This window comes from Hyperoodon ampullatus (assembly GCF_949752795.1).
Source record: "Hyperoodon ampullatus genome assembly, chromosome: 7".
NCBI classification, from domain to species: Eukaryota; Metazoa; Chordata; class Mammalia; order Artiodactyla; family Ziphiidae; genus Hyperoodon; species Hyperoodon ampullatus.
Genome location: NC_136920.1, coordinates 75,271,715 through 75,299,707, shown reverse-complemented (window position 1 = coordinate 75,299,707; position 27,993 = coordinate 75,271,715). Strand labels below are relative to the sequence as shown.

Below are 27,993 nucleotides of genomic sequence, written 5' to 3'. Positions count from 1 at the left end.
GGATTATAGAAGCTAAGCAATCTAACTCCACTACTTAACTAATGGGGTAACCTCAGGCAAGCCACCTGACTTTTCCTAGCCTGAGGTCCTCATCTGTAAAATGAGGATATCAATATTTTTATTAGGGTATAATATGAAAAAGATGAAAAAGCATGTAAAGTAATTATATAAAATATATTAATAAATATTAGCAGCAATGATTACTACGATTTATTCATTCATTGATGCACCCAACCATTACAACAGATTAGCCTCTACATTCCAGGTGAGGCTTGATGTTAGAAACTTAGCAGTGAAGGAAGCAGACAAAAACCGCTGACCTCTTGGAGTCTACTCTCCATGCTAATAAGAGTGTCTTGTGTCCAGTAAGGATTCAAAAAGCAATTTGAGTATGTTTTAAGAGAGGATCCTGGTTTCTCATCTATAAAATAGTCTTAAAATGACAATCCATGTTGTACAGGATTTGATAGAAGATTAAGGAAATAAAATATATTAAAGCACTTGATAAACTACAATGGACTATACAAATATTTGTTATATTTATTCTACTCATACATACACTTAATGATCACATATTCAGCAATATCAAACCCAAACTTTACCAAATGAGGGAAAAGAACAGGATGAACCATTTTCTTAATTATTATTCTGAAAAAAATAGATTTGTAATGCATAGGTTAGACAAATTCCTAAAGAGAAAAAACAGATTTTGTAGGAGTTCACATTAAAGAAGATTTCTTAAACTTTTACAACTCACCTGAGTCATAATATGAAATCTTGACATTTGTAATATAAATATCCAGAAATTTCTGGGAATCCCCAGATTTGTAAACATTAGTAGAGCCTATAATTTAGGTGGTAAAACACATTAAGGACCACTTTTCAAAATGTGTTCCACAAAACACTAGTTTCATGGAATGATAAGAGATTTCATGTGTTAAGATGATTTCACGTACAAATACGTTGAACAGATGCTAGGTTAAACACAGTTTTCTAAGGGCTTTTTAAAGCATTGAATACAATTTTGATCTCTGGTATGCAACATGTTTGAAACATATATGAGCAAAGGAATCATTTTTCCCTCCCTTCTTAGGACAAGTGGAATAAACTTTACAAATGCTACAGTAAGCACAACTGCAACACTGGGATGATCCCTCCAGATCTTCAACAAGAGGGGTTCAATACTCAGTGACCAGTGGATAGCCACAAAGCTGGGTGGGGATGTAGAAACCAAACTGCCCAGCTGTCACTAGGTAACCAGTTAAATTCCAGTGTGCTTTGGCCAATTACTGTATGTGGACATTTATTATCTATATTAAAATATATTACATATTATGTTCAAAAGTGAAAAAAAACAACTTGAACACTCTGTGTGTGTGTGTATAGTGTTCAGGCTGAGTTTTTCACTTTCAAATATAATATTCATAACCGCTAACAAGAAAAGTCTACTTTTGAAGTTATACCAGAACTAATTACATAATAAGTGGTGGATTTCAATTGCATCCTCAGGCGAGGCCCAGCTCTTAACAATGGATTGGAGAAGAAGGCAGGCAATGCACTGAGATATATCCAAGAATACTCAAAGAAGCCCCTAATTTTGATCACCTATGGGAACAGCATTAGTGAATAATAGTAGATAATCATTCGCTACTAATGAGTTGCAACTCATCAAAAAGGCTTTGGAAAAAAATCCACTTTGTGGAAGTATACTGAGATATTGGGAACAGACAAAGTACTGAAACCACTTATCTTTTTGAAATGTAAGCATTTCAAATTTCACATTAAACAGATTCCCTTTGACTGCCTACACCCCAGACCAATAAAACCTGGATGTGAGAGAAACTGCCCAGTCTCCTATGGATTTGCAGAAGAGTAGCCCAGGAAGGGAGAGCTAACTAAAGATCCCCAAGCATCCTGAGAATCACTATTTATCACAGCTTGTCTGCAATTGAGAAAGGATGCTCTGTTTACCCTGCCCACCAAAAAATGCTGTGCTGGTGTGTCAGAAATATAATATTGCTTCTGTGTAAGAAATTTGGCACAGACTAGAACTGGAGAAAATGGACACCTAGTCAGATGTGTCTTCGCAAATTAAAAAAAAGTATAACAGGAATCAACTGGAGTTATTTTTCTTCTGGATCATGCCATCGGGCTATGCATTACTTTTTGTGTCATGAGGACCCTAGATTAAGTCCTGTCTTTGTCATTTACTACAGAGCAGTGATGTGTGATGTTGGGTTTCTTTATTAACCAAGTAGAGACAGTTCGGATTAAATAAGATAACAAGTATAAAGACCTGCCTAGCACAAATGCTAAGCTTTTCTGGACAAAGGAAAACTATCAAATACTTGAGAGGTTACCATTTCCCACCACCAATCATTCACTTATTCAATAAATACTTAACTGAGTAGCCACTCTGTTCCAGACACTGTCCTAGGTGCTAGGGATACAGCAGTGAACAAAACAAGCAACAATTCCAGCCCCCATGAATCTTAAATTCTGAATGCTCATTTCCCTTCTTTCTTCCCAACCCTAAACGAATAAATTACTTTGTCAGTCAACTGCAAAACCTAAGTTTGCACAATACTGGAGGCATTGACAGGTAAACTCTAATCTATCTGCTACACCAAATTCCTTTCGTTTGGCTCAGAAAAGTTCCCATTAGATTTTTGAGGAGCCAGGTGTCAACAACAAAAGACAAAGTTCAGCATTTCAGCAGCAGCAAGAAAAGTGATAAATAGCCAGAAGTGAATGGGAAGAAGTCCCTGAGTCTCTGCAGCAGCTCCTCAGAAGCTGTTAGCTAGCACTGAGCTTTCTGCAAACCTTTTCAATACTATAAAAGGAGGGGAAGGCTCTTGTAAAGATGTGCAAGCTACAGTTGGAACACATGTCAAGGTCGCTTTTTCCACTTTAAAACTGGCAAAGAAATTAACAAGATTTCTCTGTGAGATGCTGAACACCTTCACGGAAAGACGCCATAGAGCCCTGAAGTTTATTCATGCGGAATCATGACTCCATTTATTCATCGGTTCATTCAGAAAGTATTCTCTGTATATTTAGCATGTTCCAGCCCTAGGCTGGGTCTTGGGGATACAAAGATGAATCAGACATAGCCCTGAAGTTTGAATAGCTCTTTACCTAGAAAATATGTTAAAAAGTAATTAAGAGGGGTGGGCTCTTCCTCTTTTATTTTCCTCAGCATTCACCATCCCTTTTTCTCTTCTACTTCCCATCCAAATTTTGAAGTGTACTTCTGCAATAAAGTTTATTGTTTAAAAAAAAAAAGTAATTAACATCCTATGTGACAGGCACTCTAATGCAAGTCTGAACAAAATACTATCAGAGCCCAGAGGAGGAAGCCACTAAGTCAGCCATTAGAGTTTGCTGTGTTGTAGATGAAGCAGCCAGAGAACTGATTCTAATTCCACTTTTCAGATAATATCCAATCTACCCCTCACATCCACTCCATCAACCAATCCTGCCAATTTCACCTCCTGCCCTTTTTTCCACCTCCACGTCCACCACGACACCTTGCCTAGATGACTCCAACAGACTGACAGCTGGAGTCCCTGCCTTGCTGTTATATTCCGTCCCCCACTGCAGCCATAATGCTTTTTCAAAATACACATCAGATCTTATTACATCTTTCTTAAACCCTTCAGCAACTTCCCATTGTTCAGTGTGGACCCTGAACTTCACAGGCTTACAGGATGCCTCCCTCTGCACTCACCACTCTCCATCTCCCACCCTGGGTTCCAAACAAAGTGTGCCTTTGCTCTCTTGTACCTCCAGATCTTGAAAGATGTTGTTCCTCCCAACTCTCACACTGATCTCCTTCTTACCCTCCCACTGGTTTCACTAACTGAATCTCATCCTAATGTCTCTGCTTGAATGTCCCATAGCACCCCCTACTTACCTTCCCAATCAATCCCAACCTTGCAAAACCCCCTCTTATGGCACCTTTCCTGCTAGTTCCAGGAATTAGATGGCCTCTTCCTTACTACTCACTGACGCATATCCTGAACCATAGATTGTAAGACTGAATTATGTCTAATTGAGCATTTATCACACTTAAACGTAACATTTAACTAAAATCCGATTTTGTACTAGATCCTACCTTAGACCTTTTTGCTCACTTGAGTTCCTATAACAGTTGTTAAAAGAGACTAATAAGGTAAAAATTGGCACACTAATTTTACAAAGTGGAATGGAGAATGATGAGTTCCCTGCTTAAGTTCACAAAAATAATGGTAAAGCCAGGATTTCTAATTCAATTGCACTTAATCTAAGTCAAATCTTTCTATCATCCCCCTGCTATTCTTCCCTAATTATTCTGAGTGTACAATTCTTGTTTTCCCAGGCAAGCTTCATAACAAAGCAGAAGCCACAGTAGGCATTATAACAGCCACAATACCAAAGGCACAATTAAAACTCACTGATTTGAATTCTTCTCAGTCCTGTCTAGATATTAGGCATCTTGGAGATAGCCAAGAGGTATATATATATATTATATATATATATATATATTTTTTTAACGTTTTACTTTCTTTTTTTTTCCTTTTTCAACATCTCCATTGGAGTATAATTGCTCTACAATGGTGTGCCAGCCTCCCCTCCAAAACAAAGAGAACAAGAGGTGTATATTTTTTAAACAACCAAAAATGTTTAAGTCTACTAAATTCCCATTTCCATTTAAAGCTCTAAAACTTTGACTTGTCCCTGGAAAGTGAGCAGGGATTTTTTTCCCCTTCCTTTCTTTTTTCTATTGTTTTTTTTTTTCTTTTTTGCTACATAAAAATGCTAAGGACTGTACATAACATAATATGTGCATAATGTTTTTCAAGGAGACACTCTGAAGTCTTAAATTACTGCACAGTAAGTCAAAGGTGAAAGTACATCATTGGAAAATAATCTAAGACCATCCTCGCAGGCTTTGCCTCTGTGTACCATCCAGCCCCTCTGATACATTCACCAAAGAGCACAGCAAGGAAGATTCACCTGGGAAAATGCCAGACACTGGAGCATCCAGATCTCAGAAGGAAGTCATGGTCAAGAATCAGATGGAACATGTATGCAAGGATTTGAGGAAAGATACCAAGCAAGGCCAGACAAGCTTATTTCTTTGATTTAATGATGCTTTATTTCCTCAGCATCCACTATGGCCAAGTCTGAGAACCCATGAAGACACCACTACGGAAGCACTGTTACCTAACCTGGCTCTCTGCCCCCAGCATCTCCCCAGTCAGTGTTGCCTCCATGTGGCTATGAGATTGACTTTCCTAACGTATCAATTCAATAATGTCCTCCCCACCTCAGATCCCCCACTAAATTCTCTGTGGCCTACAGCGGTGATCTCTGCTTTTAATCATGTATCTTCACTGATACCAATTTGGGGCATGTACCTCCTATATGAAAATATTTATTTAATAAAATACATATATGTGTTATTATACTAATATATGATGTACATTATAAAACTTATACCAAAATAGAAATTTAAAGGATGAGATGAAAATAAACTTAAATGAAAGTTCTAATATTTTTTCCATACCCCAATGGATCCAATTTCTCACCTGCTGTTATGTCTGCATCCTACATGGGTGTACACTGGCCTACAGAATAAAACTCAGACTCCTTAGTATGCTTACAATGCTTTTCACCATCTGACCACCAGCCATATCTCCATTCTCATGTAGATTTATACATAAAAGGAGATTTATTATAGGTATTGGCTCAATACCTCATACAGACATTGTAACACATATGTTATGTTATGGATGTTTAGCTGTCCCACAATATGCCATCTACAAACTGGAGAACCAGGAGAGTGGGTGGTATAACTGAGTCCAGTTCCAAAAACATGTACACCAGGAGGCTGCTGTTATAAGTCCTGGAGTCTGAAGGCCTGAGAACCAGGAGCTCTACTGTCTCAGGGCAGAAAAGGATGGATGTCCTAGTTCAAGAGAAAGAAGGAATCTATCCTTCTTTTGTGCTATCCGGGACCTCAATGAATTAGATGACTCCTGCCCATATTGGTAAGGGGAGTCAAATGTTAATCTCTTCCAGAAACACCCCCATAGACACACTCAGAAATCATGTTTTACCAGCTGTCTGGCCTTCCCTTAGCACAGCCAAATTAACACATAAAATTAACCATCACAGTTAGATATATAATCTGTGTGTGTGTATGTGTGTGTGTGCACACACGTGTGTGTGTAAGTATATCTCAACCCTAAATACTTGAAGGCCAAGTTCTAGTCCAAGCACTGCCAAAGATGAAAATATGTATTGTTACTATAACGATGAATAATTATGTAATGTATAATTATGTAATTATCATCATCAATAAGTCACAGTACAGAGCTACACTGCTCTAGCATTTACAAAATAGTGAATACTTTCACATTCAGCACCTTATTTAACCTGCACCAGCAACCAGTACTATTTAGCAGATGTTTAAAAGTCCTGTTTGGACCATGAGAAATTCAAAATACAAAAGAACTGGGTGACTTTCCAAGATCACCCAGCTGGTAAGGGGTAGAGCTAGGATCACTCAAGAGCTCCGTATCCTTAGTTCACGTTCTTTCACTATATCACTGCCCTGGGAGTTGTCAAGAAAAAAAAAAATGGAGTCAAGGAAAATTCTGCAAAGCAGGAATATTTGAGGATAGCTGACTACCAAGGCAAACCCTGAGGCACGGACAACCTGCTTAGTTCTCCTGCCAAGAGCTCTCTCTCCCACATTCAAGTGACTTTAATTTTTCACTCTCTTTTGCTATGCTACTTGAAATTTAACAGTTTGGGGGTTTTCTTAATTAACAGGCACCTCTTTTAAGAATACATTTACCTCTGGGAATGTTATATGGATATCAATCATTTACAAATGTGTGTAAACTTGTTTCATGAATTGTTTTCCTCCTAGCATAAACCTCAGAACTGTAGCACATGAGAAGCTGTAAATTTTGTTTGGAAGGAAGAAGAGATGGGTCACATCGGGACATGAGGTGTATCAGGGATAGAGCAATTGCAGATGAGGTGATACAGTGAGGGCCATGGGGAAGTCTGGAGATAACACAAACAAGAAAGGGGAAGCAAGATAGTGAAATCCTGTCTGGTTTCCAAGTGAGCAAGTTTTCCTACAATCAGTTGAAACCAGAGGTACATTTGGGGGGATTCAGGAAATAAACAAAAAGTAAGAGGCATAAAATTAATGGGGGAGATTTTTTTTAATCACTTAGTAACTGTGCAAAACTGGAAAACTATTGACCTAAACAGATTCTTTTTCTTCCTAGGCACACAGCTGGACAACATTTAGCAGCCTCTCCTGCAGTTAGGTAAGGTGAGTCACTAAGTTTGAGACACGTGGAATGTGGCCAGGACTGGTCCATAAAAGCCTCCCGGCCATCACCTTCCATTCCCTTTCCCCTACTATGGAAACCTTGGAAGCCATGTTGCACATGGCAGAGCCAAAGAGAGAAGAAGCCTGGGTCCCTGAATCACAGCTTTGAGAAAAGCCACCTGCCAACCAGGAGCATCAATTTCAAAGCCTATATGAATAGAAACAAAAGCTTCTATTTTGTTGAATCCCGGAGAATGTTTTCTTTTTCTATAAGCAACTGACTAAAACAATTTTTTAAATGATGCTCTTCTTATCAAAATTAAGAAAGAGCTACAATTTCTCTCTTGCTATGTGGTGAAGAAAGTCAATCTATAGCAAATAATGGAAGTGCAGTTTACATGGAATGAAGTGAGCAGGCAGCGTCAGAACATTACATGAGTGGGGTATTAGCAAAAAAAAAGAGCAGAATCAGCCCCCAAAATACAAATTCTAAGTGGTAGCCCTTGATCAACACTAACAAGACAAATTGGACTCAAGAAAGCAGTGTCAGATACAGAAAGGTACGAAGTGGGGAGAGACTTTCATTCATTCATTTATTCTTTAAACAGTTTGGTGTACCCATCACATCCTAAGCACTTTTCTAGTGCTGGAGATACAGTGAATAAAATAAAATCACTGCCTTCCTGCAGCTTTTATTCTAAAGGGAAAAGTCAGATCATAAACCTTTAAACAGGAAAACACAAACAAGCAAACAATTTCAGAAAGTGCTATGAAGAAAATAAAATAATTACATAAAATGAAAATGGTATAGAGGAGCTGAGGGTAGGAGCCGGGCTAATTATGTGAGGGTAGTTAGGGGAGACTTTTCTAAAGAGTGACATTTGAGCTACAACTTAAATGATGACTGGAAAGGGGATTTGCAAAGATCTAGGTGAAGGGCATCCTAGGGCCAAGTACGAACTATTGCACAAGCCTATTGGAGGAATACAAGGAGTTAGAGCCTGATGGGAGAAGAGAGAACACAGGAAAGAGTGGTACGAGACAAACACAGAGGAGTAGGCAGGGTCCAGTTCACACAGTGCCTTACACAGGACCAATCCTGGACATTATTCTAAGATGCATGGAAGCCATCAGATGATTTTAAACAGAAGAGTGGCATAATATGACTTACCATTTTAAGAGCTCACCCTGATCGATGTTTGGAGAATGGATTATGGGGGCCAAGAGTGGACAGCATTGCAATCACAAGCCATGAGATAAAGGAGGTTTGGACTAGAGGCGGAGCAAGACATGGGTCAATTCGTGACTCATTTTCCAAGTAAAACTACCAAGACTTCCTGATGTAGCAGATGTTGTGGGTGAAGGCAGCATGGAATTGATGATGACTTATCCATCTAGTGACCTCAGCAACAGGATGGATGAAAGTGTCATTAACTGAGATTGGGAGAAAAGTGTTTGGGTTAGCCAAAAAGATCATTTGGGTTTTTTCCATAACATTCTACTGAAAAACCCGAAAGAACTTTTGACCAACCCGATACATGGTCCTCTGTTCTCAGAACCCTGGAACTCAGGAGAGCTCTGTAGTACAATAGTTCAGCTACATGATGAGTTCACTTGGCTTCTATGTGCTAGCTTAGAAAACTAATCAACACTTAGGACATTTTTATCATGAAGAAATAACTAAAAATTCCAGATATCTTATAAATGATCTTTCAAAACATGGTTAAATTGAAAAACAAGAACAACAACAAAACAACAAAAAAGACAAGTGCTACTTTAACCTTTGGTCCTGACCACTGCCCCAGTTGGTTTGACTGGGGCTCCTTCCTAAGTAATGAGCTGAAAAAATAACCCCGTGGTTCAACCCAAGTGCAATAACCAAGGTTTGGATTTAGGCTATATTTTTTTGCTGTTTTAATTCCAAAAAGAAAGTTATAGGGATGGGGGTGGGGGGATGTCGTTAAGAAGAGGCAAGAGTTTAAGTAGGTGGGAGAGCAGGAGTAGATGCTTTTGTAAAGCAGCCTTGGGAATAAAGAAGCAGAGACGAAGAAAAGCCAGGCCCAGGAAGAAAGCTCGTCTCTATCTCCTGCTAGGAGGAAAGTGGCAAGTAGGTTATCATAAGCAAAGCAATGGCTAGAGACCTCTGTGTCCTGGGAAGGCTGACGGGGGAGGTAAGGGCAGTGGTGGCAGTGAGATTGTTGCCAGATATCTGAATACCAGAAGATCTCTCCATTAGTCATGCAGGCTAAATAAGAAGGGGAGAAAAAGGATACCCCGAGGTATTCTTATCTCAAACATTCTGAACCCCTGGAAATAAATTTGAGCAGGAGCTTAGAGTTCAGGTTTTACTAACATGAATAATCCAAAAGAGGCTTTTGACCCCTGTGCTGTCCAAAGCAGGAGACTGAAGCCCAGATTTGAGCATAAACTAGGCTACATGGATCATGAGGCGTGTGCATTTTATAAAATTTCAAAACAAGGGTTACCTGATTAATCCTTGGAGAATTAGAAGTATAACTAAGCATACTCACCATTTTCCCATGCATTCTCTTCATCAGGAATTCACAGGGGCTTGTTTCTATGGCAATGCACTCACTCTAGCCTCTGCATCCAAAAAATATCTACTCCCTTAGTTCTTCTGTATCTTCTTTCTGCTTGAACTCTGACCTTTCTGCCACTTTCCCAGCCTCTTAACACTCTAAGGGTCAGACCTTTTGTCATCATTGCCAGTCATGCAAAAGAAGTTATAAATCACCTTGCTAATCAGTTGCTGTGTTTCAGACATCTCAGTAGTTTTGTTACATGACATTATTAAATTCAAACCAATAAAACTCATTTTGTTCCACGACATATCATCCTTGAATTCAGCTCCACTTGTGTTTTTCCAAGGAAGGAATAACTTCATCTTTATAAATTATTATACTTGGTACCTCACTGCTAAAAATATGCTCCTGGCAGAACTGATAAAACCTGGGCCTTCCGTCTAAGAACACTCTCCCCTGCTACCTTCCAATTCTCCCAAAAGATGCAGACATGAGAAGCCCACTTTCTCAAAGTATTGGTCTCAATGAGTACACACTCTTCCAATTCCAAGAAAGATCCTCATAAACACTGATATAAGTTGATGATGATAACTGTTGTGACCCACTAAATCACTAGTAAATACCAGACAATTTGCTAAATTTTTGACCTGCATGGTCTCATCATCATCTTAATTGGGAAATCCAATTTCCCACATTGGAACTGGCCATAATAAAGCACTGGTTTACAACTTGCGGTCTGCAAAATATCTATTACCTGGCAGCAGGGCCAGAGCAGACTATTAATGATCCATACAATTCATACTTTTTCTAGTAACTCTCAATGCTTGCTCCATAAAAAATTACTTTCAGTTATGAGCGCTGAGTTGGAGGTATCCTTCTGAAACTACAAGATGTGGGTCAACTAATTCAGGCAGGTGTACCAACAGGCTTAGGCTAAGTCACACAAGGGTAACAGATTAACTGCACCCTCCAAAGTTTCAGTGATTTACACAATTATTTCTCACTCATGCCACATGTTCACCACCTGTCAGCTGTCACACAGCTCTATGTAGACTTCATTCTGGGGCCCTAGCTAAAGGAGAGGCCCTGCTCTGGAACAATGCAGGTTTATGAGAAAGAGGTGGAACCCTGTAATAGCTCTTAGATCTACTATGAAATGGTACACATCTCACATCCATTCAGATTTCATTAGATGAAGGAGATAGCAAATATTTTGAACAATACCACACTGGAACAGGGTGGGGGATGGGGAGGAAGGGAGCAGCATAAGTCAGGGCATAAAGCACTGGAGGAGAAATGAGTTGAGTATTATCTTTACTTCATTTCTCTGAGTCTTTCTGTCCGCACTTGCAAAATGGAGTTCATGTGGCCAATGTTACCATTTTCCTCAGAGATTTACTGAAGGCTCAAAGAGTACAATATATATAAAAGGAGTTTGAAAAATTCAGAGCACTCTGTAAGTAGGAGGTATTACTTAATGTTACTTGTAGTACTCTCTATGCCTGGCAGATTGCATGATGTATACACATCACATTGTTCTTTATTCTTCAACGTAACTTTTTACTACAGGAAGAAAAAGTTTATGAGACTCTATATAGACTCCAAATTCAAGAAGATCACAAATAGACCCCAACTGCTGTACTTTGCTCAGACACTACCTCTAATTGAAGCTAATGAATCAGAAACCATTTAAGACCAACCCATTGAAAATGTCATCCCAAAGGTAAAAAAGCCTCAGTAGATCAGATTCATAAAACACCAAAGTCCAACTACAGCAATTCTCAAAATGGGGAATGTTCCTGCTCGAGTCAGATGAGGCAAAATGAAACGAACTCCTGTGAATTGTATCATAGCTGACAAAGGGTCTTCTTACCTTCTATTGATTGGCCAGGAGTTCCGATATCTTCTCTATGGCAATTTCTACAGCAGTCTCTGCAGAGCAGGAGTCCTTAATACACTATATCTCTGCTACTGCCTTAGGAAGTTAAGAAAATTGAAAGTCTTTTGTGCTTCTTTTTCCACTGAAAGCCTGAATAGGTTTTTCAAGTTAGCCTGGACAATGTGTGTAATATTTTGTTTTAATTTGCAAGCCAGTCTTGTTCATCGTGGTTTGTGAAATATGGGTCATTTTCACTCCACTTGCTCAGAGTAAAAAAATAACTTGCCTGAAGCAGTTCATAAGTTATCTACTCCTCTCTATGATATAGTGAAACAATGAACTCAGCCTCTGAGAGTCTCTAGTACCCAGGCAGGCATGTGGTGAGCATCCCAGAGGAAAATTCTGAAGACAGAGCTGGGTAAATGGCCATAAGCTAAATTTTACCATAAAAGAATGTAGTATACATAGCTTTCTGCCCACCCAAAACCACCCATACACCTGCCTCCTATTGCTACAACTCTAATTAGTTCAGACAAAGAAGGGCAAAGATCATTTAGTCTATGGGAAGGCAAACCCCCTACTCCAAATCCGGGGATTGGACACAATTAGCCCAAACCAATGACAGTCATTTCATTGGTCTCAGGGTGGAGAGGATGTAATGTGGTCTGAAAAATAAGCAGAAGACTTCTGCATGGAGAGAGAGGCAAGGAGGTTACAAGGGACCTTCTAGGAAGGACTTTCTTCAAACTTAAAAACACAGAACCTGAGAGGGCAGACAGCAGAAGCAAGGAAAACTACAATTCTGCAGCCTGTGGAAGGAAAACCACATGCACAGAAAGATAGACAAAGTGAAAAGGCAGAGGACTATGTACCAGATGAAGGAACAAGATAAAACCTCAGAAAAACAACTAAATGCAGTGGAGATAAGCAACCTTCCAGAAAAAGAATTCACAATAATGACAGTGAAGATGATCCAGGACCTTGCAAAAAGAATGGAGGCAAAGATCGAGAAGATGTAAGAAATGTTTAACAAAAACCTAGAAGAATTAAAGAACAAACATCTAGAAGAATTAAAGAACAAACAAACAGAGATGAACAATACAATAACTGAAATGAAAACTACACTAGAAGGAATCAATAGCAGAATAACTGAGGCAGAAGAACAGATAAGTGACCTGGAAGACAGAATGGTGGAATTCACTGCTGCAGAACAGAATAAAGAATGAAAAGAAATGAAGACAGCCTAAGACACCTCTGGGACAACATTAAATGCACCATCATTCACATTATAGGAGTCCCAGAAGGAGAAGAGAGAGAGAAATGTCCTGAGAAAATATTTGAAGAGATTATAGTCAAAAGCTTCCCTAACATGGGAAAGGAAATAGCCACCCAAGTCCAAGAAGTGCAGAGAGTCCCAGGCGGGATAAACCCAAGGAGAAACACACGGAGACCCAGAATAATCAAACTGGCAAAAATTAAAGACAAAGAAAAATTATTAAAAGCAACAAGGGGGCTTCCCTGGTGGCGCAGTGGTTGAGAGTCCGCCTGCAGATGCAGGGGACACGGGTTCGTGCCCCGGTCTGGGAAGATCCCACATGCCACGGAGCGGCTGGGCCCATGAGCCATGGCCGCTGAGCCTGCGCATCCGGAGCCTGTGCTCCGCAACGGGAGAGGCCACAACAGCGAGAGGCCCGCATACCGCAAAAAAAAAAAAAAAAAAAAAAAAAAGCAACAAGGGAGAAATGACAAATAGAATACAAGGGAACTCCCATAAGGTTAACAGCTGCTTTCTCAGCAGAAATTCTACAAGCCAGAAGGGAGTGGCATGATATATTTAAAGTGATGAAAGGGAAGAACCTACAACCAAGATTACTCTACCTGGCAAGGATCTCATTCAGATTCAACAGAGAAATCAAAAGCTTTACAGACAAGCAAAAGCTATGAGAATTCAGCACCATCAGACCAGCTCTACAACAAATGCTAAAGGTACTTCTCTAAGTGGGAAACACGAGAAGAAAAGGACCTACAAAAACAAACACAAAACAATTAAGAAAATGGTAATAGGAACATACATATTGATAATTACCTTAAATGTGAATGGATTAAATGCTCCAAGCAGAAGACACAGGCTCGCTGAATGGATACAAAAATAAGACCCATATGCATGCTATCTACAAGAGACGCACTTCAGACCTAGGGACACATACAGACTGAAAGTGAGGGGATGGAAAAAGATATTCCATGCAAATGGAAATCAAAAGAGAGCTGGACTAGCAATACTCATATCAGATAAAATAGACTTTAAAATAAAGAATGTTACAGGAGACAAGAAAAGACACTACATAATGATCGAGGGATCCAAGAACAAGATATAACAATTATAAATATATATGCACCCAACATAGGAACACCTCAATACATAAGGCAAATGCTAACAGGTATAAAAGAGGAAATTGACAGTAACACAGTAACAGTGGGGGATTCTAACACCTCGCTTATACCAATGGACAGATCATCCAGACAGAAAATTAATAAGGAAACACAAGCTTTAAATGACACAATAGGCCAGACAGATTTCATTGATATTTATAGGACATTCCATCCAAAAACAGCAGATCACACTTTCTTCTCAAATGCACATGGAACATTCTCCAGGATAGATCACATCTTGGGTACAAATCAAGCCTCAGTAAATTTAAGAAAATTGAAATCATATCAAGCATCTTTTCTAACCACAACGCTATGAGATTAGAAATGAATTACAGGGAAAAAAACAGAAAAAAACACAAACACATGGAGGCTAAACAATACATTACTAAATAACCAAGAGATCACTGAAGAAATCAAAGAGGAAATCAAAAAATACCCAGAGGCAAATGACAATGAAAACACGATGATCCGAAACCTATGGGATGCAGCAAAGGTAGTTCTAAGAGGGAAGTTTATAGCTATACAAGCCTACCTCAAGAAACAAGAAAAATCTCAAATAAACAATCTAACCTTACACCTAAAGGAACTAGAGAAAGAACAAACAAAACCCAAAGTTAGTAGAAGAAAAGAAATCATAAAGATCAGAGCAGAAATAAATGAAATAGAAACAAAGAAAACAATAGCAAAGATCAATAAAACTAAAAGCTGGTTCTTTGAGAAGGTAAACAAACTTGATAAACCATTAGCCAGACTCATCAAGAAAAAGAGGGAGAGGACTCAAATCAATAAAATTAGAAATGAAAAAGGAGAAGTTAAACAGACACCACAGAAATAGAAAGCATCCTAAGAGACTACTACAAGCAACTCTATGCCAATAAAATGGACAACCTGGAAGAAATGGACAAATTCTCAGAAAGGTATAACTTTCCAAGACTGAACAAGGAAGAAATAGAAAATATGAACAGACCAATCACAAGTAATGAAATTGAAACTGTGATTAAAATTCTTCCAACAAACAAAAGTCCAGGACCAGATGGCTTCACAGGTGAATTCCATCAAACATTGAGAGAAGAGCTAACAGCTATCCTTCTCAAACTCTTCCAAAAAATTGCAGTGGAAGGAACACTCCCAAACTCATTCTACGAGGCCACCATCACCCTGATACCAAAAGAAGACAAAGATACTACAAAAAAAGAAAATTACAGAGAAATATTACTGATGAATATAGATGCAAAAATCCTCAACAAAATACTAGCAAACAGAATCCAAAAACACATTAAAAGGATCATACACCATGATCAAGTGGAATTTATCCCAGGGATGCAAGGATTCTTCAATATATGCAAATCAATCAATGTCATACACCATATTAACAAACTGAAGAATAAAAACCATATGATCATCACAAAAACAAAAAAACAAAAACAAAAAACCCACAGAACCTCACACAGAAGATTTTTCACCCCTGCCCCTTCCTTCCTTCTTTGGGATGCTGGTATGAGGACATCATGTCTGGGGCTATGGCAGCCACCACGCAACCACAGGAAAATAAGCCCAAAGCCCAAGTGTGCTGAAGATGGCTGAATGAAAAGAGAGGAGGGCGATTGCTCTAAATGTTGATATTAACTCTACTTGGTTCTCAGTGCCTCCCATTCAGATGCCCAGTATTTGACCCCTGTTTTAGTCCCTGAGTTCTATTCTTAGACTGTAAATGGGCTCTAATGTTTAGTCATTTCTCCTTAAGTGCTATCCTTCTCATTATGAACATGTCCTCTGGAATTGCAGAATGTCTCCATGATCACAGAAAAATGTCTAAAGCCCAAGGACATTACCATGACTCAAGGTGGTACCACAGTATACACTGACCCAAGGCCCCACGCACACAACGAGTTAAGAAGCATGTTCAAGAAAACAGGGATTCAGACCTAAGATCGCTCAACATAATCAATAAAATAAGGCCTCACACACAAAGGGTAGGCATAATACCACAAATGGTACCTCATAAAATTGATTCTATGTAACAAAAAATGAGGAGGGAATCAGAGTCCCAAAACAGCATTTGTACCAGCAATTTGCTCCCAGGTTCTGCCAGGTCTCAATAGCTAAGGGAAGCCAGGAATGGTGGGTGTACTGCTTCCAATAGACAACTAAAACACCTGCAAATGGTAGAATCAAGATTCAAATTATTTTGAGGTTCCTTCTATCATTTTTATAATTGTTCATAGTCTCTCCCCACATATAGCAGAAGGTAAGAAAACAAATTTTTTAGACCATTACCTGGCTTGTGGCATTTTTTCATGTTAAATGGAGAGGAAAATGTTCACATTTTTTATTTTTAAAATTACAGTAATTTTTTGACAAAAAATACAAAATAGCATAAGGTAAGATATAAAAAATAAATGTTAATGTGAAGTATTGAAATTAATAGTCCTCTTCCTCAAAACTGACAAATAAGTAACATGACGTTAATGGATAGATGAAAAGGTTCATAACTAAAGGGCAACTTCACCCTCCCACGTGGCATGTCTCCCAAATCAAGTTAAATCTATACAGGTAAGCAAAAGGAAAAAAAAGTGTAGAAAAAAGTGTGTGTGTCAGGGGTTAACTATTAGTTAGACTTATATTGCTAATGAGAACCAGAGCAGTAATAAAGAAAGTCTTCCAGAAGAAATGAAAAACAGAGGCTTCCTACCAGGTTCTGAACACTAACAGTAATTAGAAACATTTCCTTAACAACTGAAGAGGTCTTTAGTCAAAACCAAAAAGTTAAGCAGGGATCAACAACACAAAACAGAAGAATGCAAAGGAATTTACCATTATTGTCATCAACTGTCTTTACCTTGACAATACCTGGCCCACTTGAGAACCAAATCAGTAGGAGAGTGACCAAGATTTTGCAGCATTTATTCCAGTCAAGACATCTACCTTCCTAATTAACAGAACACCAAGATTCAATATACTGGTAAAGACGACAGGAATAATTAGGTCCAACCAGGACGGAAAAACAGCCTAGCCATCAATTTGCCTATAAGAATTTCTCTAAACTGATGGGAGAGAGCCAGTGAGCACTGTAGAAATGGATGGGCTCAGATTTTAGGGCACTGTACATGTAAATCCAGGGTCAGAACTAATCCCTGATCCTCTGGTATATTAAAGGAACAGGAGTACGCAATGCTTGCCCCAGCATGCTGAGTATGGAAAGAGGGGTTCACATAAGACAGAGGAGTTGCTCTGCTCTATAAAGTAGAAAAGGGGGTCACTGATGCTTGAGGCCACCAACCTACTATACCAATCCATGTGCCAAAGTTATGAGTCCATCTGTCACTGGGACTTTACTAGTAGAGTTTGGGAATTAGCAACACATGAATCAGTCATTAGGCAACACAACTGAAAAAAAACTCTGCCCTTGGCAGGTGAAGATGATGGCAATTGGGTATAAGCTAGTATCAAAGCATCCATTCAAAAAGAGGATCCACCATGTAACATTTAACTGAAATTGAAGAAGACAATCTACCCAAATAAGACAACATAAGATGGGGTGTTTATGGTTTTGCTGGTGATTGAAAGGTCTTGCTTTTACATGATACTTAGCAGCCTGGATAAGTCAGAAGAAGAGAATATCCTAGACTGTTGGTATAATATTTTATAGGATCCAATAGGACCAGAACCAAGTTTCATTCTTCAACCACGTCTACCAGGAATATATTTCTCACAAGTTGACTTTATTAAATAGTTCACTTACCTTCACAGTAGGCAGAGTCTCCCTGGACAGAGATGTAACCATTCTTACACTCACAAGTAGCTTTGGTATTCCAGTTTTTGCACTCTGAGTTTTCACCGCATTTAGGTCCTTCAGCGCAAAAGTTATGACCTAGAAGAAGCAAATAAAATTTTACATCAGGAAAGAAAAGAATAAAAGAGTTCCAAATAATAAAGCATGAGACATTTTTATTATATGTCAGCATACATGAGAACACGCCTTGGCAATATGCAAAGGTAAGCTGGCAAGGGGGTAGAAGAATAGGACTAGGAAACTTTGGACCATACCATGCTTCACATTTTTCCCCCTAATATACAAACTTGCTAAAGTTGTTCCTTCTTGAAGGCTTTTATCCATGTTGATCCTGAATCTTCTTTCTACTGCTTTCTTATATGACTTGTCTTTCTATAATTGTTTTATTGCAAAATTTATGATATATGAGATATATAAAATGAATATATATGAATATATAAATAAAATGAATACAATATTATCAGTACCCCTTTATTACAGGTCCCCAATGAATCCTCCTTCCAGCCATCAGACAACTCTCTTAATTTTTGTGTTAATCACTCCCTTACATATTTTTATAGTTTTACCATACATAGGTATGTATTTCTAAATTATAGACTATTTAGTTTTGCCCATTTTGAACTTCACATGTGAAATCATACTGTAATATCTTCCATGGTGTTTTTTTTCTATTCATCCATGTTAATGTCTCTAGCTATCTTTCATTTATTTGTCAATGGTGTATAATATTCCATAGCATGAATATTCCAAAATTTATCCATTATACTACACATTGACATTTGAGTTATTTGCAGGTTTTGAATTACAAACAATGCTGCAAGAAATGTTCTTGAACATGCTTCCTGACGCATACTTTTTTAGCCACATGTTTAATATTTCTTTGCCCAAGAGTCTTCTTGAATCTCAGACATTCCTTCTAGGATAGTTATTTTTCTTAATGTATCCTTTATAAGTTCCTTTAATGAAGATATTTTGATAGTAACTGTGCTCAATTTCAATTTATCTAAATATGTCCTTTGACCACCCTCCTAATTGAAAAATAGCTTTTTTGGGTATAGAGTTATTTTGCCTCAACATTTTGAAGATATTCCATTGTTTTCTGGCTTCTATTATCACTGTTGAGAAGTCAGTTGTTAACCTAATCATCATTTCTTAGTATGTGACAAACACATTCTCTGTGGCTTTTAAGATCTATTTTATTTGGTTGTTTGCTTGATGGGGACCGGGGTTTGTTTGTATTCATTAACTTTAAGGTATCTAGGTGTGAATTTATTTTTATTCATTCTTCCTAGGATTCCCTGGGATTCTTGAATCTAAAGATTAAATCTTTTATCAATTTGCAAAATTATCAGGTATTTTCTCTTCAAACATTCTCTTTTCACCATTTTATCTATTCTCTCTTTCTGGAATTCTAATTAGATAAACATTATTCCTTCCTTCTCAAGCTCTCCTCCATGTTTCTTAGACTTGCTTTAATGTTCCCCTTGCTTTTTTCTATGCTGAATTCTGTTTAACTTTGGATGTATCTTTTGGTTTATTAATTCTCTCAAGTAGTGTCATGTTCTGTTTCAGTCATACATATCATTTTTATTTTACTTACATTTTTATTTTCTAGAATTCAATTTCTTTCTTTTTCAGTCTCCTTGATCAAATTCGTGGTCTCTTATTCTTTCATCTTTTAATTTCCTTTTTAAAAAACATATTAGACATATTTTATACAGATAACTCCAGTATCTTCAGTCTTCCGACTTTACTAAAGTAAAATCGGCATCTGATTTTACAGTTTGTTGTTTTGCTGGGTATCATGCATGAGGACTGAGGACTTATTTTCTTGTGTTTTGAGTGAGTCTTTTATTTGTTAGCTCATATTTTTTAGGATTTAATCTGCAGAAATTATTTGAGGTTTGGGCTGTAAAATTGTATTTCTTCAGAGAGCATCTGTGTTTGCTTTTGTCAGGTGCCTGAGGGAACTATCAACCCAAAATCACTTTAAATTACATTTTGCCTTGGGGCATAAGGATTGAGCCACACGGGTAGAATAAATTTAGGCCATAAGCTTTCAGGAATGCAAACTTTTCTCTGCCATACTCGCTATCTAGAGTCGAGACTGATAGGCAAGTTTTCTCTTGCAGAGTGGAGTTTTCCTAGTCACCCACTGAGGATTTACCCTTCAAGGTTCTTGATTTATGCATCTCACACCAGCCCCAGGCTTTGTCTCCTGTCTACTTAAACAGTGTCCATTAGAAGCCAGATTCTACCATTCTACCCTCTGGGCAAATGCCAACTCCAGTGTGTTAACTTATCTCAAAGAATCACCCTTTTCCAACATTTCTGGTCTCTGATATTTTTTTCTCCTACCTCAATTCCCAGCTGCACCAATTTCCTCCCGACCTCCCCCCCACCAAAATTTATACGTTATGCAGCATTTTTAGGTGAACAAGAAGTAATAGGTTATGCCCACCACAGGAATTGTGAAGTTCAAATATAACAAGGTATATGAAGGTGCTTTTTCATCTTTAACTCAGTACCTTTTAGCAAATAATAATTATACAGCTACATCACATATTGCAGTCTCATAAAAAACAACTGTTCTTGGAGAGGAGATCTAATTTATAATTCAGGGTCTATACCAATAAACAAAATAAATAGCTTTGCCTGTCTAGGTACGTATACCGGGAAAGGACAACATCAGTGATTTCCACACTGTTCCTCAGAATCCTGGGCACAGATGAGTTGTCCGATAGGGCTCAAGTCCCCCACCCCAATTCAAATAGAATAGCTTTGCTTTTATATTTTTGATATAGTGATCATGTGAACAACAGTTTCTGGCTTTAAAAAATATAGAAAACACTGAACTATATCAACTTCAAGTTTAATTCCTTTTGGCGATAACATTCTAGAATGTTTTTCCTTTGAAACAGAATTTTAAACCAACACTCTTTAGACCATACTTAGTCTAAAAGATAACAACTCTTATTAAATAATAACATTCATGTACCTATAATGTCTGGCATTACACTAGATGTTTTAAATGGGGATAATAATATACCTTATTAATATGTGTGGAAAGAGTTAAATGTGCTAATCCATATAAAGCACTTAGAGCAATTCTTGATACATACTAGGTGGTCACTAAATGTTAGCCACTGTGATGAGAATGATAATGATTATGATAATGATAATATCGACAACGACATAGTTCAAATAAGTTGATAACACTGTTATCCTCAGCTTCAAGATAAGAAAAGCCCAAACTCATTAATATCTAGCTAGTAAGTGGAGATGCTAAGATTCTAAATTAAGTCTGGTAAGCTCCAAGGCCTATGTACTTTTCCTGTATCCTCTCACAGAGCAAACCTAGCAAAAAAAAAAAAAAAAAAAAAAAAAAAGTGAAAGATGTAGATGCTCCTTGTGATGTTAGAGAGTAGATCCACAGGCTTAGGGGAGCGTGGTATCACATCCAGCCTCACTATCTGACCTGTTAACTGAAGATTGCCCCAGTCAAAATCAGAGGAAGAATTTGTTGGAAATGTGAAACCTGTGTCAGTCAAGAACACTTCTACAAGGACTTGAAAAACTTATAATAACCATTAAAAGTACATGATGTTTTTACTAGCAAAGGGACAATTTTTAGGCATCATAGCTTTCTTTGCCAGAGGAAGTGCCTGGTCTTCCCTCCCCACGTCAGAATTGATCAATTAAGTTATCACATTTTCTTTCATTATAATGCTTGACTCAATGTCATATGAGCATCCTTTGTTACATGGCTATGGTTTTTTTTTTCTTTCCCAAGACTACAACTGTCCTTCTCCTTCCACATGCATTTGACAGGCTGGAATAAAGCCCCTCAAACGTTGTTGATATTCCAATGCATATCTCTCTATCAAGCATGTGCCATATCAATTCACAATGCAGAGAGTTGGGTCAATTGTATTTCAAGGACAATGAAGGGCCCCTGTGAGACAAACCCAGTTTATGGACAAATCCACTTTGTTTGGGCCTCACTATTGTGCCAAAACCACGTGTTTTTTTTTTAAATTAATGCAGGCCTTCATTCAAGCAATATTTATTCAGTGCCTGCTTGCCTTTATGCATGAGTGAATAATCATCCACTGAATTTGTATGGGGCACCTACTCTGTGGACTGCAGCACTATGCAAGCTCCTGGGGGCAATGTCAAAATGTTTGAGACATTCCCTGACCACAAGGAAATTAGAAACTCTAAGGGGATATAAACTAAATACAGGGGTAGTTAAGATGTGAGCAGTACAAATTATCATAGTGTGTCAGAGAAGAAGAAATCCCTTCTAGATGACACAAAACTTGACCTTTGATTCATCACAGGTAGAAACTTGAAAAGGGACAAGACACAGATCCTAGTGGGAGGAATGGAATTCCAGCCCTTGAGGAAAAAGAACCTCAAATAATCTGGCACAGTTGTAATAATAATGATTAACAGTTACTGAACATGTAATATATGTTAGGCACTCAGTGAAGTGTTTCAGATGCATTATCCCATTTAATTCTTTTAACAAGCCTACGAAACTGGAATTATTATCCCTATTTCACAGATATAGCAATTGAAGCTCAGAGAAGTTAGTGCACTTGTGAAAGTACACAGATATATATATATATATATATATATATATATATATATATATCACCCTCTTTCTTAAATCACTGTCTTTTTTTCCCAGAATCAGAAGCTGTGACCAGATTGTAGAATACACACGCACATGCGCACACACCTACTCAATATTCAAGTTATTTTACTTGAATATTTTTAATAAGTAGCTCTAGAGTCTGTGGAATTATCGTCCTATAATTAGAAGCACACAGTGACATCATTTAACTAGTACTGGTCCAAATACAGAGAACACTTTTATTATAAAAGCTGTTATTTATTGAGTTTTTCTAATTTGCCAGACACAGAGGTAAGCATGTTACACACCTCAGCTAGGTAAGTAAGGGAAACCCTCATAGCAACCCTAAAGATTACTATTATCCTCACTTCACAGATTAGGAAAATGTGGTTGGGACTAGCTTATCCAAGGTAACACATCCAGGAAGTGGGAGAGTTATGATTTGACTCAAGCTCTTGTTAAGAGACCACTAAGAAAATTATTATTCTATGATTTAAATACTTTGGGGCATAGACAACTACTAATGATTATTCTCTGATGATGTCTGTGGATCTCAACTCCTGCTATGCCCTATAAAATTTTTTTAAATAGGCCCATTTAGGACCCAACTGCAGGCTCTGCCAATCTGTTCTTAAGAAAATTGAGACTAGGCCAATTCTTGTGCTCAATCTCTTCTGGCCTCTGGCTGAGAACATCCATGCTTCTCTAGAAGCAATAACAAAGGCTCACACTGCCCTCTAAAAGCATAGGAAATAACACTGTCTTGCATGTCCCACTTTACATATTGTATTTTATGTCACTATAGCCATAGCCCACTTGACATTTCATTTGGATGTCCTCACAGTTGTCTCGCAGCTCACTGAAACTGAACTCTTGATCTTAATTCCAAAATCCATGCTCTCCAAGTTCTCCATAAGCATCTGCAGGACCTGTATCCACTTAAACCATCTTCTTCTTTCCTTTTTTTTTTTTTTTTTTTGGAGTCATCTTTGTCCTCTCTCCTCAAATACTGGCCCTTGCCAAGTTCTATTAATTTTATTTCATGAATATCTCTGGAATCTATCTCTTTCTCCCCCACTCCACAGCAAGAAGAAAAACTCATCCTACTCCAAACTATCATCTCTCAAATGGATAGCACCTTATTTGCCTTCCTGTTCCCCTTTTTGCCTGTCATTTCCTCACAAACAAATCCTTTTAAAACATAGATTGGGGGGCTTCCCTGGTGGACCAGTGGGTAAGACTGCGTGCTCCCAATGCAGGGGGCCTGGGTTCAATCTCTGGTCAGGGAACTAGGTCCCACATGCCACAACTAAGAGTCCGCATGCCTCAACTAAGAAGCCCGCATGTCGCAACTAAGACCCAGCGCAGCCTAAATAAACAAATACATAAATAAAACAGATTGGGTCATGTCACTATCCCCCTTAAAAATCTTGTGAGGGTTTCCCATTTTACTTAAGAAAAAATACAAAATCCTTAACTTCGATTTGAAACAACAAACAAGACTCTCCTCTCCCTCTGTCATTTCCCTCCAATTGTATCAGCCTTTGTTTTAATTCTTCTAGTACTCCAGTCTCTTTCCTGATTCAGGGTCTTTGCAAGCTTGTCCCACCAACTCAGAACATTATGAAACATCCCTGCCAGAATAATTTCTACTCAGTCATCAAGTCCCAGCTTAAATATAATCTATTCAGAGAAGGCTTTCTTGTCCCATTACTCTCTCCCATACCACCCTATTCTTCTTATTTATAGCAGGTATCACAATTACTAATTACATGTTAATTTCTGTGTTTATTTTTTGAATGTCTGTCTTCACATGAGAAGCTCACTTCTTCAAGGGAAAGGACCCTGTGAGTTTGTTTCCCTTGTGCCTAAGGCAATATCCAACACATTATAAACTCTCCAATATTTGTAGAGCTAATGACTAAATCCTCACTCTTCCAAAACTAGAATTAAAAGAGTGTTTTAAAGATGAATAAACCAAGGCTCAAAGATGTTAATTACCTTCCTTGTGGTCACGTCGCTAGCAGGCGATGGGTGAAAGAGAGATATAAACCCAAATATGATTCTAATACCCAGTCTCTCTCCACCACTCTACACGACCTCCCAGCCATAATTTTAATCATTAAGGGACATTCAAGGAACGCCAACCCTGGCCTGAAGAGACCAGTACTCCATCAGTCATTAGCAATTTCTAGTCCCTGACATGCCTTGAATCTTTCCAAAGGAACAAACCTTATTTCTTTCTCCAGGACATGGTCCATTATTACTTGCTGCTTGAGGACTCAAAGTCAGAAGAAAAATAACATCACACAACGGAACACCATCCATGGATGAGATACCAAGATGAGTAAGACCCCCTTGGAGCTTACTTACACTCGAGCGGTGGAAATGAGCAGATGCTCAGAGGAAGACACACAATCTGCTGAAATGGGATTCCAGGTTTTATTCCAACCACCTCCTTAATTTTTGTTCCTGGCAGAAGTACTGTTCATTCACTTGACAAATATTAAGCCCCTGCTGTGTGCCCAGCCACTGTGCTAGACAACAGGGATATAACAAAAATGCCACAAACATCATAAACATGCCCTCATTCATCTAACACTCTAGCAGGGATGTCTACCCTTGAGTGTTGGGTTACAGGAAATATTGTGATGCAGAGAAGCAAGGTACTTCCGGAATGTATCACAGAGAAGGGTCCTAACACTAGGCATCAAAAGGAGATTTGAGGGATGAGTGAGGTTGACTGGACAAAGCCTAAGAGTTCCAAACACAGGGAGCAGCACGTGTCCACGACATGATCAAGGAAACTAAAGAAGAAACGTTAAGTGTTGGGGCCATATTTTCTCCTCTCATTGGGAGCGGTCTAAAATTTGGACTCCCCTTTGTGGTCCTGGATCTAGAGTTCTATTGCCAGTGAAAGATCAATAACACTTGTAAAACTCGTTGCTTTCTTTAAATCCATTGGCCTAATCTGCATATAATAAACCCTGCCCATCGTAATGAAGCCCTCACACTGCTACTCTCCAGATCCCACTCTGTACCTTTTTATAAGTACAGCAAACCATCCACCCATTCTGCTTCATCTCTGGTTTCTCCATCCAACAATGGATAAGCATCTTTACGGTTTACTACTGTGACTTCTTCCACAGCAAGGAATGAATAGGTCACTACCCTTGGGCAGGAGTTAGCTTCTCTAAGATAAAGGTTGATTCCACATAGAGCACCACTGCTTGTCCTCCATCTCCCCCACCTAATGCATCCCCCAGAGGTCAAGCAGGTCACCTTTGAAATGACAATCTGAAAATGCACTTCAGATTTCTCTACACTAACTCAAATTCTAGAAAGCCAATACTCCTCATATCACTGCTGCTTGCCCAAGCTTGAAAGTCACAAGGAGCAAAGGTAAACTGAGTACAATATATTCCATGTGCCTAGTTGGTATGGAGACAGCTCCACCCATGGACTGGCCCTATAGGAAGGATACGGCCCAAAGATCCTTTATGGGAACAGGATGCCCTAATGTACTCCACAACCAACATACATACCACAGAGGCCTGGGCCCTGGAGGGGTGAGGACAGTCCTTTAGCTCCTGTGGACAGAGGGCTGTAACATCGGAATGGGCCTACTAGAGACAGAGCTCTGGATTCTCACAGGTTCTGTCTTAGAAAGCAATTGGTTTTTCTACAATAGTCAACACTTAGGGGTCCTTCCAGTCCAAGGCAGCCTGGTCTTAGTTTCAGGCCTTCTCTCTGGGGCAATGTGCCTCCTTCCCAAGGCTCCCTGGGCCTGGATCCATTGTGGCACTTTCAGGAACACAGAATTCAAGGGCTCCCTGAGACTGAACTCTTCTCCAAATGCCCTCTATTCCCAACCTCAACAGTTGAGCATATAGCCCTGTCATTCCAGTGCCCACTGTGGCCCACAGCTGCAGGTATTTTGATCAGATTCCATCTATCAATATGCAGAGGACCTGACTCATCTATAAACTATGTGTTCCTCTATATAGGCACTAGTTTACCTTCTGATTAAGTGCCTCTTTTACAGGTCTCTTTTCATCTCAAATACACTGAAATCCTCTAAAACCATTTCAGTTACAAATTCATCTAAGATGATGGTGAGGACTAGAAAAAAAGAAAATCATGCCACACCTCTTTGGGAGGAGTTAACTGAAGGGCATAAAATCTTAAGTAGTACAAATAACAATCTCAACTAATTTCAGCCTGGGCCAGAGGACAAGGCAAGTGGGCATGAATTAAAATTACAGATAAACACATTGGGAACAGATGTTGGAAATAACTTTTTCCTCAACACTGAAAATCTTAAACATGCAGCCAAACCCTCCAAAGTCATTGGCAACACTGAAGATAAAATTGGAGCCAATTATGAAGGGAATAAAACCCTAAGGAGTGTAGCAAGAATTCTGGGATGAGCCAAATGATTGGTGTGTCTTCCTGGAGCGATCCTGAGAATACACAGTCAAGTTGGCTTTTGTTCCCCCTTCAACTGAGAGCACTGGCAATTTATGAGCAATCTTTTTCTGCTGGGGCTACATCCACACTTTTATTACTTCTTCCAAGGCATAAGCATAGATGTCACTCCGGTGCCCACTCTCCTTTCTCCACCCTTGTGGCCTTATGCTCAAGTGGATGGGCTCCTGTTATAGCCATTACCTCAAGGTAATGATGAGGGTAAGCAAATTTCATACTGCCAGCACAAACTGTCCTGAGGCATCAGAAACAAACTGCACCAGTGATTAGGGCTGTTCTGGGTAGTGTCACTGGTGACTGAGACCTTGGACCCCAGCAACTGCAGAGTGGCTTCTCCCTGCCAACGTCTAACATCTTGATTCTTTTGGCATGTGTCTTCCCTAACCGTCCTGCAGTTCTGTCCCTAACAGCATCCTGGCTGCACCAGTAGCCCTGTGGATATAACTACCTGTTCAGCTGATTACCTTCATTTTTCTCTGAAGGGTAGAGAAATTAGTTACAGCATTTGTCATTACCCAAGATTTGAAGAGGCAAGGTGTCCAAGCACCAAGTCTGGATATCAGTTCTGCTGATACAATGAACAGTATAAATCAGCCAGAGCCTGTTATTCTTAACTCGAAGGTCTTAGGTCTGATTCCCACAAAGAGAAAAACCCAGTATAAAACTATAATCTGCACCTCTCTCCTTGAATGGAAGCAAGTGGGGGAGGGAGCTGTATCACCATACCACCTTTTCAGAAAATGGGCATGACTCGGTAAAAAAAAAAAAAAAAAAAAAGCTTCATAATCAAGCCAACACATTAGGTCTTGAGGAAACAAGTTATAACTCTGCAAAATGGGTCTTAACACTATTTCACAGATGAAACAGAGCCTTCAGCTG

At 38.8% G+C, this 27,993-nt stretch overlaps 1 protein-coding gene across 3 annotated transcripts in view; it reads right to left on the bottom strand.

The window, feature by feature from the left end:
* The window catches only part of NELL1 (neural EGFL like 1), a gene marked incomplete at both ends in the record, with an annotated part of 886,110 nt that overhangs the window by 640,644 nt on the left and 217,473 nt on the right, over window positions 1-27,993 (bottom strand). For all 3 annotated transcript variants that reach the window (XM_079707393.1, XM_079707394.1, XM_079707395.1), the window contains one exon: window positions 17,934-18,062. In XM_079707393.1, the coding sequence (XP_079563519.1) occupies window positions 17,934-18,062 (129 nt within the window). The remainder of the gene's footprint in view (window positions 1-17,933; window positions 18,063-27,993) is intronic.